Here is a 14884-nt window from a genome sequence, read left to right on the forward strand (position 1 = left end):
ATGAGGTCGTATTTTTATTTTTTTCGTGCGTCAATTTCGGACGAAAAAACGGACTCTATGTGCAAGGACCTTAAGTCGGTGGTTTTGGGGTAAGGGTAGGACCATTTTCCATGTTGAAAACGATTAGCCGTGTTGTTGAGGTACCCCGAAACATTGCCTAAAGTTATTTTATTATTATTAGTTATTTTAAGCACTTTTTATCCAGGGAAAGTCAACTGAGCATCCTGCTCTTTTCTGGCAACGGCCTTCTACACTAAGGTTGTCTTATCCACTATAACCAGTCTTCTACTGTTGGCCGCTGAGAATTTCCACTGGATTCCAGGGATTTGAACTAGCAACCTTCTGGTCACAAAGCCTGCTTCTCTGCACACAGACTATGGGAAATACACACAGGGAATCTCTACACCATATTTCATTCAGTTTTCAAATTGGTATATTTGGTAGTCAACACTGTTTCGGGCTGACAGGAATCTTAATCAAATAAATTGTACATCATAGTAAGTCATATCAGCTATATATGGTGTTTTAATGGAAAATAAAGCAAAATGATTTAAATACTTATGAAATGTAATTGACTTTAGTTTATATTAGGAGTTGTTTGCCTTGTGATCATAGTTTACCCCCTTTTTTTATTCACAGCTACTTCACTGACCCTCGTGTGTGTTTGCTTTTCAGGACAGTCAATCAAGATGTTCATCCGCGGCCGACCAATAACCATGTACATCCCCTCCAACATCCAGAACTATGAAGAACTGAAGATGGAGCCTCCCTCAGAGAAGCTGGAGCTGGACTGGGTGTATCCTTCCTAAAGACCACAGCCCTTCTTCTCCACATATGGATCAGAACAGGGTTATTTTAAATTCAGACACTGTTCATGACTTGCATTAGTCACAGAATGTCTTGATGGCCAATTCGACGCCCTCTGCTGCGCAGTTGGAAATAGATTGGAACACTAGTGTCAAACAAACGTCAATATCTCAAAAACTATACGTCGCATCGCTTATATTTTGACATTGTGTGTTAAAGTTGTGTGAACTGTCACCCTTTGAAAATGTGCGGGTTTAGTAAAAAGTGCAGCCTGCACAGTCAGCTGGAGTGAATTGTGACATCACACAGGCTAGGCCGGCTCCATAGGATCTCATTATTTAAAAAAAGTATATACAACTTAAACTTTTTCAATGATTAAAAAATGAAATGTATAAGAGTACTGCTGCATCATGAAGCAGGTGTTTTATAGCCAAACAGTTGCACTGGGACTAGCATCACGCGGTCATACCCAACGTCTTACGTCATCACTTCCTAGACGGAGGGTCTGAAAATGAGTTGCGTCACACAAATTAGGAGGTCCGTGGTTGGTCAATTCATATGTCTGTCACATATTTTGTTTTGGTCTTAGGGGGCGGTCCACTTTTCAAGAGTTGTGTGCACCAGATGTAGATTATCTATCTACAGCTGGCTACTGCAAGACTATACTGGGACTGACTAGCCAATAGAGGAGGTTTGAGGAGTCAGCACGAGAGAACTTATAGACGTATAGCCTGAGTCAGCTGATTTTCTTATCTTGGTTGCCATACCACAAAAGAAGAAGTTGGCATTTCTAGAATTATGCTACATAACAAGCTACATTTTGGCCTTTTGGACTCACAGTGTTTACAAGTGTTTGGCTACAAAACACTTGGATTCAGCTGTATTTGATAGTACTTTTCTTCTTAATTTAAATAGTGTGGTAGCAGGCTGTGAGACTCAACATGGGAGTGGATCAATAATGAGTGTTGACCTTTTCATTGCTGGCTGAACTGTAACTTTAATGAATTTGGACTGATGGACACTTGAACACTTGATGCCACCTTGACCCCGCCCCCTGCCTAGCTACGGTTACCGTGGCCGGGATTGCCGTGCCAACCTGTACTTCCTGCCGTCGGGCGAGGCGGTGTACTTCATCGCCTGTGTGGTGGTGCTTTACCACATCAACAACCGCACACAGAGACACTACCGCAGACACACCGACTGCGTCCGCTGGTCAGTGCTTACTGGACACGACTTACATGTATATGGACTGCATCCATAGATTAGATACAACTTCACTGATTGATTCCTATGGGGAATTTGGGTAGTTGCTGCAGCAGATAGTACAATATAAGGATACAGAAATGAAAAATGTAGTATGTTATTCTTGTATTTATTTTATGTCATTGTATTAATGTTCTGGTGTTCAGCAAAAACGAATGGAAAATATGTAAGAAAATGTAAAATGTGAAATCTAATGAAAACACAAAAATGTCAATATACTGTATATGAGAACAGATGAGGAAAATATGGGAATGTGAAGAAATATGCAAGTTTATAGGGCATATCATGTGCAAAAAGTGCATTGTACTTACAAATGTTGAAATAATCAAATAGAATTTATTTCTATCAATGTGTTTTTTTTCTGCCTGCAGTCTGACCCTCCATCCTGACAAGGTGCGGGTGGCATCTGGCCAGATGTCCGGGGTGGATAAAGACGGAAAGGTGAGCATCACTGTCAATTTCATCCTACTGTACTGTTGTATTATCATCCTCTCTATTGCATCAAAATACCATGTTCTCTAAACTGTATTTGTGTGTATGTGGTCTGGTTGAATACTCTTTTCTGATTGGCCGGCAGGTGTGCGTTAAAACCGTGTATTGCACGCGTAGTCCGGCTTAACTCTAATCACCGTTCTAAATTCATCCGCTCCCCAACCTGTAACAAGGATCTCTCAAAACACCACTGAGTGACTTAGAATCGCTGATCATGTTTCACACTGATTTCAAAAGTGATTTGTGAACACATGATTTGGTCTCTGTACTGTGTACGCTCAGATCTGGGCCATGAACATTTTTGAGCTTTTCAAGTGTGCCATGAGTCGGAAAAGGTTGGGGAACCGTTGGTTTAATAAGCAATTAGCCACTGATTTGAGATGTTTGTGTGTACGTGTGTGCGTGTGCCTGTGCGTGTGTGTGTGTGTGTGTGTGTGTGTGTGTGTGTGTGTGTGTGTACGTGTGTGTGTGTGTGTGTGTTTCAGCCCCTGCAGCCTTGTGTTCATATCTGGGACTCTTGCAGCCTGGTCACCCTGCAGCAGATCGGCCTGGGAACCTTCGAGAGGGGAGTTGGCTCTGTGGCTTTCTCCTTCGCTGTGAGTTTCATACAGCCATGGGTGTGACGTGCCACTTAAGTGCTGTTCACACTACATTTAGCCATTGTGTGCAGTGTGTGCCTGTCTGTCTCATGTGTGTGTGTGTGTGTGTGTGTGTGTGTGTGTGTGTGCATCACTGATGATGTCACAATGCCTCTGACATCACTGATGATGTCACAATTTATGACATCACTGATGACATCATCACTGTGAATTTATGTCATCACTGATGATGTCAGAGACACAGAGACCCAGCTCCATACTGATGATGATAGCTGAATCGTTTGGTTAAACTATTCAAGTAAAACTATTTTTATAAGCACTTTCCGAAATGTCTATGGGAAAATAAATGGCGGATGAAAATCTCTGGTACGCATGCTGAAGCAGGAAGTGACGTTGACTTTGGCTCGCTATAGACCTGGGTTTAGGTGAACCTAACATGTGTGTTTTCAGTCTAGTTGCTGTCATGTGTGTTTTCAGTCTAGTTGCTGCTATGTGTGTTTTCAGTCTAGTTGCTGTCATGTGTGTTTTCAGTCTAGTTGCTGCTATGTGTGTTTTCAGTCTAGTTGCTGTCATGTGTGTTTTCAGTCTAGTTGCTGTCATGTGTGTTTTCAGTCTAGTTGCTGTCATGTGTGTTTTCAGTCTAGTTGCTGTCATGTGTGTTTTCAGTCTAGTTGCTGCTATGTGTGTTTTCAGTCTAGTTGCTGCTATGTGTGTTTTCAGTCTAGTTGCTGTCATGTGTGTTTTCAGTCTAGTTGCTGTCATGTGTGTTTTCAGTCTAGTTGCTGTCATGTGTGTTTTCAGTCTAGTTGCTGTCATGTGTGTTTTCAGTCTAGTTGCTGTCTTGTGTGTTTTCAGTCTAGTTGCTGCTATGTGTGTTTTCAGTCTAGTTGCTGTCATGTGTGTTTTCAGTCTAGTTGCTGCTATGTGTGTTTTCAGTCTAGTTGCTGTCATGTGTGTTTTCAGTCTAGTTGCTGTCATGTGTGTTTTCAGTCTAGTTGCTGTCATGTGTGTTTTCAGTCTAGTTGCTGTCATGTGTGTTTTCAGTCTAGTTGCTGTCATGTGTGTTTTCAGTCTAGTTGCTGCTATGTGTGTTTTCAGTCTAGTTGCTGTCATGTGTGTTTTCAGTCTAGTTGCTGTCATGTGTGTTTTCAGTCTAGTTGCTGCTATGTGTGTTTTCAGTCTAGTTGCTGCTATGTGTGTTTTCAGTCTAGTTGCTGTCATGTGTGTTTTCAGGACTCTGGAGCCTTCCTGTGTGTGATCGATGATTCCAATGAACACATGCTGTCAGTATGGGACTGCACCAAGGGAACCAAGCATGCAGAGGTCAAGGTAAAGGAACACCTGTAAACAGCACCATGATAATGATACTAATATAGCTGCAAGTAGCCGTCAGCAGGTCTAAGCCAGTGAGGCAAATGATTCCACAGTGAGAATATAAGTGTAACAGCACAGGGGTGTGTCTCAAACCCAGGGCTCCCAGTCCTCAGACGCATACGTTAACCACAACCAGTCAGCCAAGGGGACACCCCACTGGCCGAGGGACAGCGCGCTCACCCCAGGGTCCAAGCTTAAGATCAAGCTTAAGATCAAGCTTAAGCTTGATTGGTTTGGTTTTTGTACAAATTTAGAGTTGGATGAAATAAAGACACAGTGAACACGTCCTCTGGGACCCTAAAGAAGCATCCATCATCTCAACAACACAAGGATACAGTATTCATCTAAACCCAAAGCTTGAAGGGGTGACACCTATGAACTCTTTGCTGATGTTCTCAGCTGAGAGCCAAGAGCCTAGCTGGACCTGGCAACCCTGACCGTCTGTGGTACGTAGTGAAGACTATGTTTAAACCCTGACCGTCTGTGGTACGTAGTGAAGACTATGTTTAGCACAAGTTAGACGATATCACTTGGGTTAGAAAGGAGGCGCAGAAATCCAAATGCAAGTACAGTATGTAAATGAAGACACAGCAGATAGTTTACTTAGTCTTTAATTCAATATTAGATTGAAAAGAGAGAGATTGAAGCTTAAATATTCGATCTTCACTACATTTTGACTTTGAAAAAGGGGTGAGAAGTCAAACGTGGCAAACAGACAATTTTGCCCCTTCTCATTTCCAAGTGGTGCGACATCTGCCTAGCTTGCCTAATGTGTAGGCGCGCCGGTGACAACAGCAGCATATAGGACATTTTGCAGCCAAACGCCCACTCTAGTTGCATACTGAATCAGATGCTTATTATAAAGGAGGTCTGTTTGAGGAGATAAAAAAAGAAAAAAGAAAAAAAATGGCGGCAGTGTCTCCGCCGTGCTGTTATGGGCTTTAACCCAAAACTGCTCAACTTCCCTGAGAGCAATTTCAGCACGGCTGTCATGGCAACAGTGTCAATATTTTATACTGTGAATGTGTGTGTGTGTGTGTGTGTGTGTGTGTGTGTGTGTGTGTGTGTGTGTGTGTGTGTGTGTGTGTGTGTGTGTGTGTGTTAATGCAGCAGCTGGGATGTATAGGCGGGTGCTTGAGCTTATATTTCATCTCATGTCCAGATTTTAATGTGCGGCTTTTGCAATAACGTATGTTTTCTCAAACATCGTTGTATGCATGATTGGCTATGGGAGCTCCGTGCTAACGCTGCCCCGCACTGTAAAACATACAGGTTCATCTGATTGGCTATATGGGAACTCATCTCCGTGCTCAACTGGCGGGCCGGATGTGGCCCACGGGCCGCCAGTTGGGGATCCATGCTGTACGAATAGAAAGTACGACTTTCTTTCTACAAGCTTCTAGGGGGGAATAGTCGCAAAATGTGGTCATGAAACAAGGATCATTCCATTCCGCTTATCTGGGGGTGCTGAATGTCTGATTTGACAGAGAATTGCTTGGTTTCTCCCACTACATCATGATATATAGCCTATTTTGGTATGCTGCAAGTATCAGCCTATTAATACCTTAAAATGAAGTCCCAAGTCCGTTCTTTTTATGGGCGTTTAGCCCAAAACTGCTCAACTTCCCAAGTAAACAGCCCCTTTTTACTGGCAGATGTGAGAGCCATCCCTAATATAACTCTTGCATCATATGCTGTCTTTTATTGATTTGTAAAAGCCCCAAAATATGTTCCCATGACTCTGTTGCTTTTAACTGATAATGTGGGTGAAATAATCTCTGAACCTCCAATGCCAATGGATTTCCTTGGAGTCGGGTACAGACCTACACAACGCTTCCCAGAATAGCCTATTAACACGTTCACTGCCAATGACGTGTTTTTACGTCAAACAAAATCCAACCGTTCACTGCCAATGACGTCGAATCGATTTTTTTTTTTTGACGGTGGGACGTTGATCTTACCCTTTTACGTCTCCTATACCAGAATTGGAGGTATTGAATGTGTATAATCTATTTTACCGACCCACTGAGTGGCGACATGTCTCTCCACAGTAGAAAGAGGGAGCCAAAACTGCACGGGAACGCGTGAGGAAACCATTCTCTCTGTAAAATGGATTGGCGAAAACGCTTTCGTTTTCGCGCTGATTGCTGGCGGTGCGGGATTGGATTGCAAATTTGCATAATAGATTACGGGTGGAACACACTTTGAAACACGCAGCATAAATATGACCAGAATCGCAAAAGCTTCATCAAAGCTCTCAACCAAAACTCCAAGAAACGAGCGAGTCCATCCAGACTTCCTCAAAGAGCGGCCGCGCAGACAGGCACAGCAGCAGCAAAGCAGTGAGCTGGTGACGCGAGGTTACAGCAGCAGAAACGAGCTTGTGACACGGCCGCTGCAGCCAAGAAGACACACACGGAGGGAGGAGTTGGAAGCAGAGGGGGGTTTCCTGCTGTTATGGAGGAAATTACTGTTCAAAACTATTGTTTAGATGTCTGACGTCTTACTGATGCCAAAAATGAATGGTTAAAGTGACTGTTCTATCGAATTTCACAAAAAGCTGTTTATCTCAGAATAATTTTTCTGACGCTGAAACCATGCTGTATTCAACTGCTAATGCTTACATAACTACTAACTCTACAAACTAACTCTTTTAGACAGAGAAAGCACACATTCTATTAGTTCTTTTGAGATATTGTGTGTTCACAAAATCTTAGCAGAAAAGAATCCTCGGGTCTTGAAAGATGAGCCAGAATCCTCAAAAAAACCCTCTGGCAGAACCTACCTACAGTAAAAAAAAAACGGCTGGCAGTGAATGTGTTAATGAATTCAGAAAATGTGCGCAGGAAAAAGATGCATTCAGGCATTTAAAATATGTAGCATGGTTTGTTATGTCTGGAGAGAAGCCAGACAGCCTGAACACAGGAACTTGTTGCCCTCTCTCTCTCTCTCTCTCTCTCTCTCTCTCTCTCTCTCTCTCTCTCTCTCTCTCTCTCTCTCCCTTCGGTTAAAGTTGCTTTCATAATTCCGCTGGCCTGGGAACATCCATCTTTCAATCATCCTTCATTAAAGACCCTGGCAACCAAAATGCTCCAAGACCTTCCAACTATGTAATTGAGGGTCTTATAGGCCTAATTGTAATCAACATCAAAAAGTTGTAGACATTATACCCAAATCCTAAATATTATTGCCACTTCCCTGTTTTGACTGTTTGCTGAGGCTGGGGTTGAAGTGGGCGGGACTTAGGGCTCATTATGTTCCATTTCTATCCTGTCATAAAGATGAATCAATCATAAACAAGCTCTCATTGGCTGTCAAACGTGAGATTTAAAAAATGCCCCATTATCAGTGTTTATGTCCTTTGTACTTTGTATCCATGTGGATAAATAAATCATTTAAATGTGTGTGTCTGCATGTGCGTCTGTGTGTGTGCGCGTCTGTGTGTGTGTGTGTGCGTGCGTGTGTGTGTGTGTGTGTGTGTGTGTGTGTGTGTGTGTGTGTTTCAGAGCACCACTGAGGCAGTGTTTGCAGTGGAGTTTAACTCTGGTGACAGCAGTAACATCATCACCTGTGGTAAATCCCACGTGCACTTCTGGACGCTCAGTGCTGGACAGCTCACCAAGAAACAAGGCATCTTTGGAGTGAGACACTTCTCTTTCACGCACACACACTGTAGGTCAGGGCATACTGTGTATCTATACGCACACACACTGTAGGTCAGGGCATACTGTGTATCTATACGCACACACACTGTAGGTCAGGGCCATACTGTGTATCTATACGCACACACACTGTAGGTCAGGGCATACTGTGTATCTATACGCACACACACTGTAGGTCAGGGCCATACTGTGTATCTATACGCACACACACACTGTAGGTCAGGGCCATACTGTGTATCTATACGCACACACACACTGTAGGTCAGGGCCATACTGTGTATCTATACGCACACACACACTGTAGGTCAGGGCATACTGTGTATCTATACGCACACACACTGTAGGTCAGGGCCATCCTGTGTATCAATACGCACACACACTGTAGGTCAGGGCCATACTGTGTATCTATACGCACACACACACTGTAGGTCAGGGCCATACTGTGTATCTATACGCACACACACACTGTAGGTCAGGGCCATACTGTGTATCTATACGCACACACACACTGTAGGTCAGGGCATACTGTGTATCTATACGCACACACACTGTAGGTCAGGGCCATCCTGTGTATCAATACGCACACACACTGTAGGTCAGGGCCATACTGTGTATCTATACGCACACACACACTGTAGGTCAGGGCCATACTGTGTATCTATACGCACACACACACTGTAGGTCAGGGCATACTGTGTATCTATACGCACACACACACTGTAGGTCAGGGCATACTGTGTATCTATACGACAGCAGAGGCCTTTCAATATAGAGAGGCAGTGCAACTTCCAGTCACTTCCTGTATCTGTGTCACGTGGGTTTTTGCACATGGTTTTGCCACTGCCATGCCACGCCCCCTCTGTCAGAACACTGGTGCAGCATGTTCACAGTTGTCCTCCTTCTCCCTCTGTCAGAAATACAAGAAGCCCAAGTTCATCCAGTGTTTTGTCTTCAGCCTGACGGGAGACGTTCTGACCGGAGACTCTGAGGGAAACATCCTGACGTGGGGAAAGTCGGCAGCCGACGTCAAAACGCTCGGAAAAGGAGCCAAGGGTAACTACTGTAGATCCTATTCACCTTATGTAGCCACGCCCATTTGACCCGGTTTTGTGGTCGTGTGACGACTTCCGGCTAAAAAAAAATGGCTGGCTGCTCCAATATCATCTTAAATAATAATTTAGCCAATTGTATGTAACATACCAAATAAAAGCAAACGGCAATGTCTAAGAATGCAACGCCATGTAACTGGCTCGTTAAAGTCTCGCATTCCAGGGAATTACGTTAACGTCTGCGGGTCTTCTAGACGTAAGTGGCTCGAGCGCTCGGAGGAGAGAAAACTATCTGAAGCTTTCTTTGTTGGAGTCCAGGTATGTTTGACAAGAAAGTGCTCGTCATTGTCGACGATAACGTTATCTGACCTGGCTAACAGTGGATACTCGCTTGCTTGCTGTGTACCGAGCTCAAAAGTAGTAGGCTACGTTCGTTATTTTACCCCCTGCACTGTCCGCTACAAAAACAACTCTCTTCTTCATGACGTTCTTTCATATTTCGCGCCGTGACCGCCGGAAGTGTTAACACGACCCGGAAGAATTTGGCCCACCCCCGCGTCTGAACATAAGGTGAATAGAGAGCCGAAGTCCCGCCCTCTTTGGGCTAGGCATCCACACCAAGGGATTTCATCCGCCATTTCATAGGCATTAAGGTGATTCAGCTACATTGAGAACCAGGAGAGACCATAGAACTATAGACAATTTCACATTTCACACACACACAAAATCCAATGTTTTTATTTTATTTTATTTTTGGTCAGAGTGAAATGTTCTATTGTTTCTCCTCATTGTAAATATAGCTGAATCGCTTTGTTAGACCAAGTAAAACCATTTTTATAAGCATTTTATGAAATAAATGTCGGAAAATCCATTGGTTCGTATCATTGACAAATTCATATTATATCTCAATGGTTCGTATGCCTAACCCGAAAGAGGGCGTGACTTTGGCAGTCTATTCACATGCTGTACCTGTAGTCACTTGTAGCTGCAACGATCAGTCGATTAATTGACATTTATCGAAATTTATTGTCAACTATTTTGATAATCAATTAATCATTTAGACTATTTTTTAAGAAACAAATAGAAGAATTCTCTGGTTCCAGCTTCTTAAATGTGAATATTTTCTGGTTTCTTTCGTCTTCTATGACACTAAACTGATTATATTTTGGTTGTGGACTGTTGGGCAGGACAAAGGAAGACATTTGAATACGTCATCTTGGGCTTTGGGGGAAAAGTGATCGACATTCTTCACCATTTTGTGACATTTGATTTTATAGACCAAACTGTTGCCTGAATTTGGAGCGTTATCATAGCACCATCCTCCATGGTTCTTTAGCTCACCTTGTCGCCTATGTCTCTCCCCTGTGTGTGCGTGGTCTCTCTCTCTCCCCTGTGTGTGGGCGGTCTCTCTCTCCCCTGTGTCTACGTGGTCTCTCTCTATCCCCTGTGTGTGTGTGTGTGGTCTCTCTCTCTCCCCTGTGTGTGCGGTCCCACAGAGACCTTCCAAATCCAGCGTCAGACCAGAGCCCATGAGGGCAGCGTGTTCACCCTGTGCACCCTGCAGGGCGGCGGGCTGCTCAGCGGCGGAGGCAAAGACCGCAAGATCATTCGCTGGAGCGCCGACCTGGCCCCCGAGAGAGAGTGTGAGGTGAACCACAAGCCTGTGTGTGTGTGTGTGTGTGTGTGTGTGTGTGTGTGTGTGTGTGTGTGTGCGTGTGCGTGTGCGCTCTGTTGGAACGAATTTCGATATTCGAATATAATTCAATTTGAATGAATATTAATACAGTCCGACTTAAGTGCAACTCGAGTCCAAGTCGCAAGTCCAAGTCTGAGAGAGGAGAGGAGGAAGAGCGCTGTGACGTTTTGTTCAAATAACTTAGCTTGTTGTGCTTAATGTTATTATTTCTCTAGATTCCTGAACAGTTTGGGGCGGTCCGCACCATCGCAGATGTGGATGGGGAGGAGCTATTAGTTGGTACGACCCGAAATGCTATCCTTAGAGGCACCTTCTCAGACGGCTTTATGGCCATAGTGCAGGTATGCAAATAACCTAATTATGCCTTTCAAGTTTTTTAGGCTTTTGCATTCACGCTAGGGTTTTACCCATATGGATTTTTGAAGGCCATTACCAATATTTTTGCAATGAAGCGCCCAATGACACTCAGACTGCAGTTATACTGTAACTGTCATTGAGCAATCATCACATGACATGGCAGTTATAATAGTCCTGCTTCTGATAGTTGTTGTTAGCATTGCTCACCAGGGCTGAGGCTTCTACAAGTATTACAATTCGATATTACAATTTATTGCGAAATTGTCATTTCTGCTAAGTTTTACCAACCACTTTTATGATTTTTGAAGCGCGATCTTACAGTAGCATTTCACTTCCTGTAATCATATTACTGTAGATTGAACAAAATGAAAAATGTAGACCAACTGCACACTAGATTTTGTTGGTTTCACAATGTGTGTGTGTGTGTGTGTGTGTGTGTGTGTGTGTGTGTGTGTTTGTGTGTGTGTGTGCATGTGTGCGTGTGCGTGCATGTGTGTGTGTGTGTGTGTGTGTGTGTGTGTGTGTGTGTGTGTGAGACAGGGTCATGTGGATGAGATGTGGGGTCTAGCCACACACCACTCGCAGGACGTGTTCCTCACCTGCGGTCATGACAGACAGGTGTGCCTGTGGAACACAGAAGAGCACAAACTGGACTGGTGCACGACACTGGAGGTAGGACAAACACACACACACGCACGCACGCACACAGGTGCAAGCAAAACACTAACGAGGGTTTCCAACTTCCATGATTGGAATTTGGAAACCCTCATTAGTGTTTTGCTTGCACCTGTGTTTACCCTGCCTTTTCGACACAAAATGGCCCCCGTGAAAAGGGTCGATGCTGTGATCGCGCTGAATACTGCACAAAGACAACTTCCTCGTTTGTAATATGATTACTCACTATGGCTATTAAAATAAATCTGGAATCTGGAATACTTCTACTTGAGTACTTTGATAATCTGTCCAGCTCTGACAGCAGCCCTGTGTCTCTTGCAGGAGTATGGACTGTGTGCGGACTTCTGTCCAAGCGGATCTGTGGTTTCAGTCGGCCTCAGTACCGGCAGGTAAGACGACACTCAAAGTCCCAGCAATATTTACACACATGCCATAAAATGGATTACCAGGTGCCACTCCTCAATTCGGAATAGTTAGTAAGTGAATAACATGTCAACTCTACAAGTGATCGCCTGTTAAGTTACAGTAGTCTTCTTCGCAGTCTTCTTCAGTTAAAACACACGCCGGTAGGTGGACTAACCCTTCAAATTGGGCCTAAATATGTGCTGCTTATTTACTTTAGAAGTGTATTTAGTGTATGCCAACATGTAGAGTGCATCCTCCTGATTCGTAACAAGGTTTCGCTTGATTGGTCGGGGTGTTCACTTTCGTAAGCAAGGCAACATGAAACTGCATGGTTTGTGAATGTTTGTGAACGGAGTTTGGTTAATACATCTTTGTGATATATGAATCCTCCCAAAAACGCCGGTGTTTCCACTCTGGTTTTTATGCGCAAATTGAAAATGTCCATAAAAACAGGTGGATGGAAACCCAACTTATGACTGTTATTGGCGTAAGAGCTGGAAAGTGTGTTTTGAAAGCCAAAAATCTCAACACCAAGTAATCGTCCAGTCATGATTGATTAATGGGGCGGCCGGGAAACCGCCTTCTTATTGGCTCTTCAGTTTACACATCACATGTGATCATTAACTGCTTCATTCGGGTCATCGCAATCATTCATCATTTATGATCATTTATGATGATGATCCCTGTGAGGAAATTGGGTCATTGCAGCTGTAAAACAGTAACAGGATACAGCAAATAAAAAAGTCGTAAGTAGAAAGGCATGAAAGAGAAGTGTGCGGGGGGAAACAACGAATATGTATAGCAGTGGTTCCGTGGAGGTACTACAGGGGGTACTTGAGAGAAAGGGGAAAATGGAAAAATGTAAGAAAAATTATGAAAATAAATGAAGCATTCAAATAAATCTGCTCAGGAGGCACTAATTGCAACTCACCCATTTCTTATTTTAGGTTATCATTCATTCATTCCATCATATGATTTGTGTCTTGCGCATAAAGGACTGACTGGATCAGACTTCCCTTGCATGGGATCCCACGCACATTTCTTGCAAGCACATAGGCACTTACCGCAGCTGGTATCATCACACATGTTGAAATGTTGATGCTGTATGTATGTTTTTGTCTTTGTCTTTGTCTGAGCCTGTTGTTCTGTTCTGTTTAGAAAATTGCAAAATAAAATAAGTTGGATCAGACTTGATCCAACTTGAGTCAGCCCTTGAGGGGAGAGGGACTCAACCCAGTGAGCACAAACCGGGATTTGAGCGTTGATTTCTAGTTGAAAACTTGGTGATATTGGGTCTGAACATCTAAGACCTATTTCACCCTCTTTTCAACCAGCTAAAATGTGGTTACAACATCGTGTCAAAAAACACAATTTGGTTAATCATGTTAATTGGTTAGTTGTAGCTTGAAAGAGAGACAATATTGATAGTGTGTGAATTGGCATTTCTCACATTTTTTGTCACATGAAATATCATATATAATTAATAAATATGGAGGCTATGTGCTGCGTACCCTGTGTGTACCCTTACACAACTATGGTTAACACTTAAGCGCAATACTATAAAATAATGAATTGAGTTCCTGCAGTAATGTGCACGTACTTATGCAAGTACTTTAAAAAAAAAATCAACCTTTTTTTAGCTGAAAATTGGCGGCCATCTTGGATTTGAAGGTCAAAAATAAGAATCAAAATGACATCAATTATAAATCCCTTGACCCAAAAAGTCCCAGAAATCATGTAGCCTACTTTGCAGCATTGTAGGCCAAACCATTGAAAAGTGAATAGCCGATGGTAGCCATTTTGGATTTAGGGCACTCAAAAGAGTTGCCCGCATTTTTTCGTGAAAGGCGCGGGAGCTAAATTTTTAACCTTCATAGATGACAAATCCACTGAGAAACGATCCACCGCTCTCCGCGGGTCACAGAATCACACACAATGACCCAACTACTAGATTATGACGTGTGTCTGTCCATCTGTCTTACTTTATTTCTATGCCTCTTCATGTGTCATTTTGTCATTTTTCCCCCTAACCCCCCCATGACAATAACAGGTGGCTGGTGCTGGACCTGCTGACCAGGGAGGTGGTCTTTGAATCCACGGACGGGAACGAGCAGCTGTCTGTCATGAGATACTCCCCAGGTCAGAGTTCTCCGTTTGTCTACCCACTGGCACAGTCACAGCCAAATCATAGTTGGGTCATAGTACATGCCGATGTAAGCACACTGTAGATTTAGTTATGAATGAAGAAGAAAACATGGTTGAAGTTAAATCCAAAGAAATAGGATTTTTGTGATTTTTTTGGGGGGGGCATGCAGTTCATTGTTAAATAGGTGCACTCTATGACCAGGGATGTGATCTAAAATGGTTAAAAAGTAATCTTTCTTTTCAGCTCAACTTTAACATATCTACCACAAACCAAAAAATGGAGCAAAGTAGTTGTGTCCTCTTGTGTGATATTTTCAGAGCTGTGATCAGAAAATGATTTATGAATGGAAATTGTTGTTC

The 14884-nt window shown here is 43.3% G+C and overlaps 1 protein-coding gene across 3 annotated transcripts in view; it reads left to right on the forward strand.

The window, feature by feature from the left end:
* The window catches only part of eml3 (EMAP like 3), a 58430-nt gene that overhangs the window by 35307 nt on the left and 8239 nt on the right, over positions 1-14884 (forward strand). For 2 of the 3 annotated variants that reach the window (XM_083640596.1, XM_083640598.1), the window contains 12 exons: positions 676-796; positions 1870-2019; positions 2442-2511; positions 3048-3158; positions 4395-4490; positions 8042-8176; positions 9112-9250; positions 10743-10894; positions 11158-11283; positions 11840-11971; positions 12296-12363; positions 14430-14518. In XM_083640596.1, the coding sequence (XP_083496722.1) occupies positions 676-796; positions 1870-2019; positions 2442-2511; positions 3048-3158; positions 4395-4490; positions 8042-8176; positions 9112-9250; positions 10743-10894; positions 11158-11283; positions 11840-11971; positions 12296-12363; positions 14430-14518 (1389 nt within the window). The remainder of the gene's footprint in view (positions 1-675; positions 797-1869; positions 2020-2441; positions 2512-3047; positions 3159-4394; positions 4491-8041; positions 8177-9111; positions 9251-10742; positions 10895-11157; positions 11284-11839; positions 11972-12295; positions 12364-14429; positions 14519-14884) is intronic. The other variant, XM_083640597.1, reaches the window with a different exon arrangement.

This window comes from Poromitra crassiceps, assembly GCF_964638095.1.
Source record: "Poromitra crassiceps genome assembly, chromosome: 7".
NCBI classification, from domain to species: Eukaryota; Metazoa; Chordata; class Actinopteri; order Beryciformes; family Melamphaidae; genus Poromitra; species Poromitra crassiceps.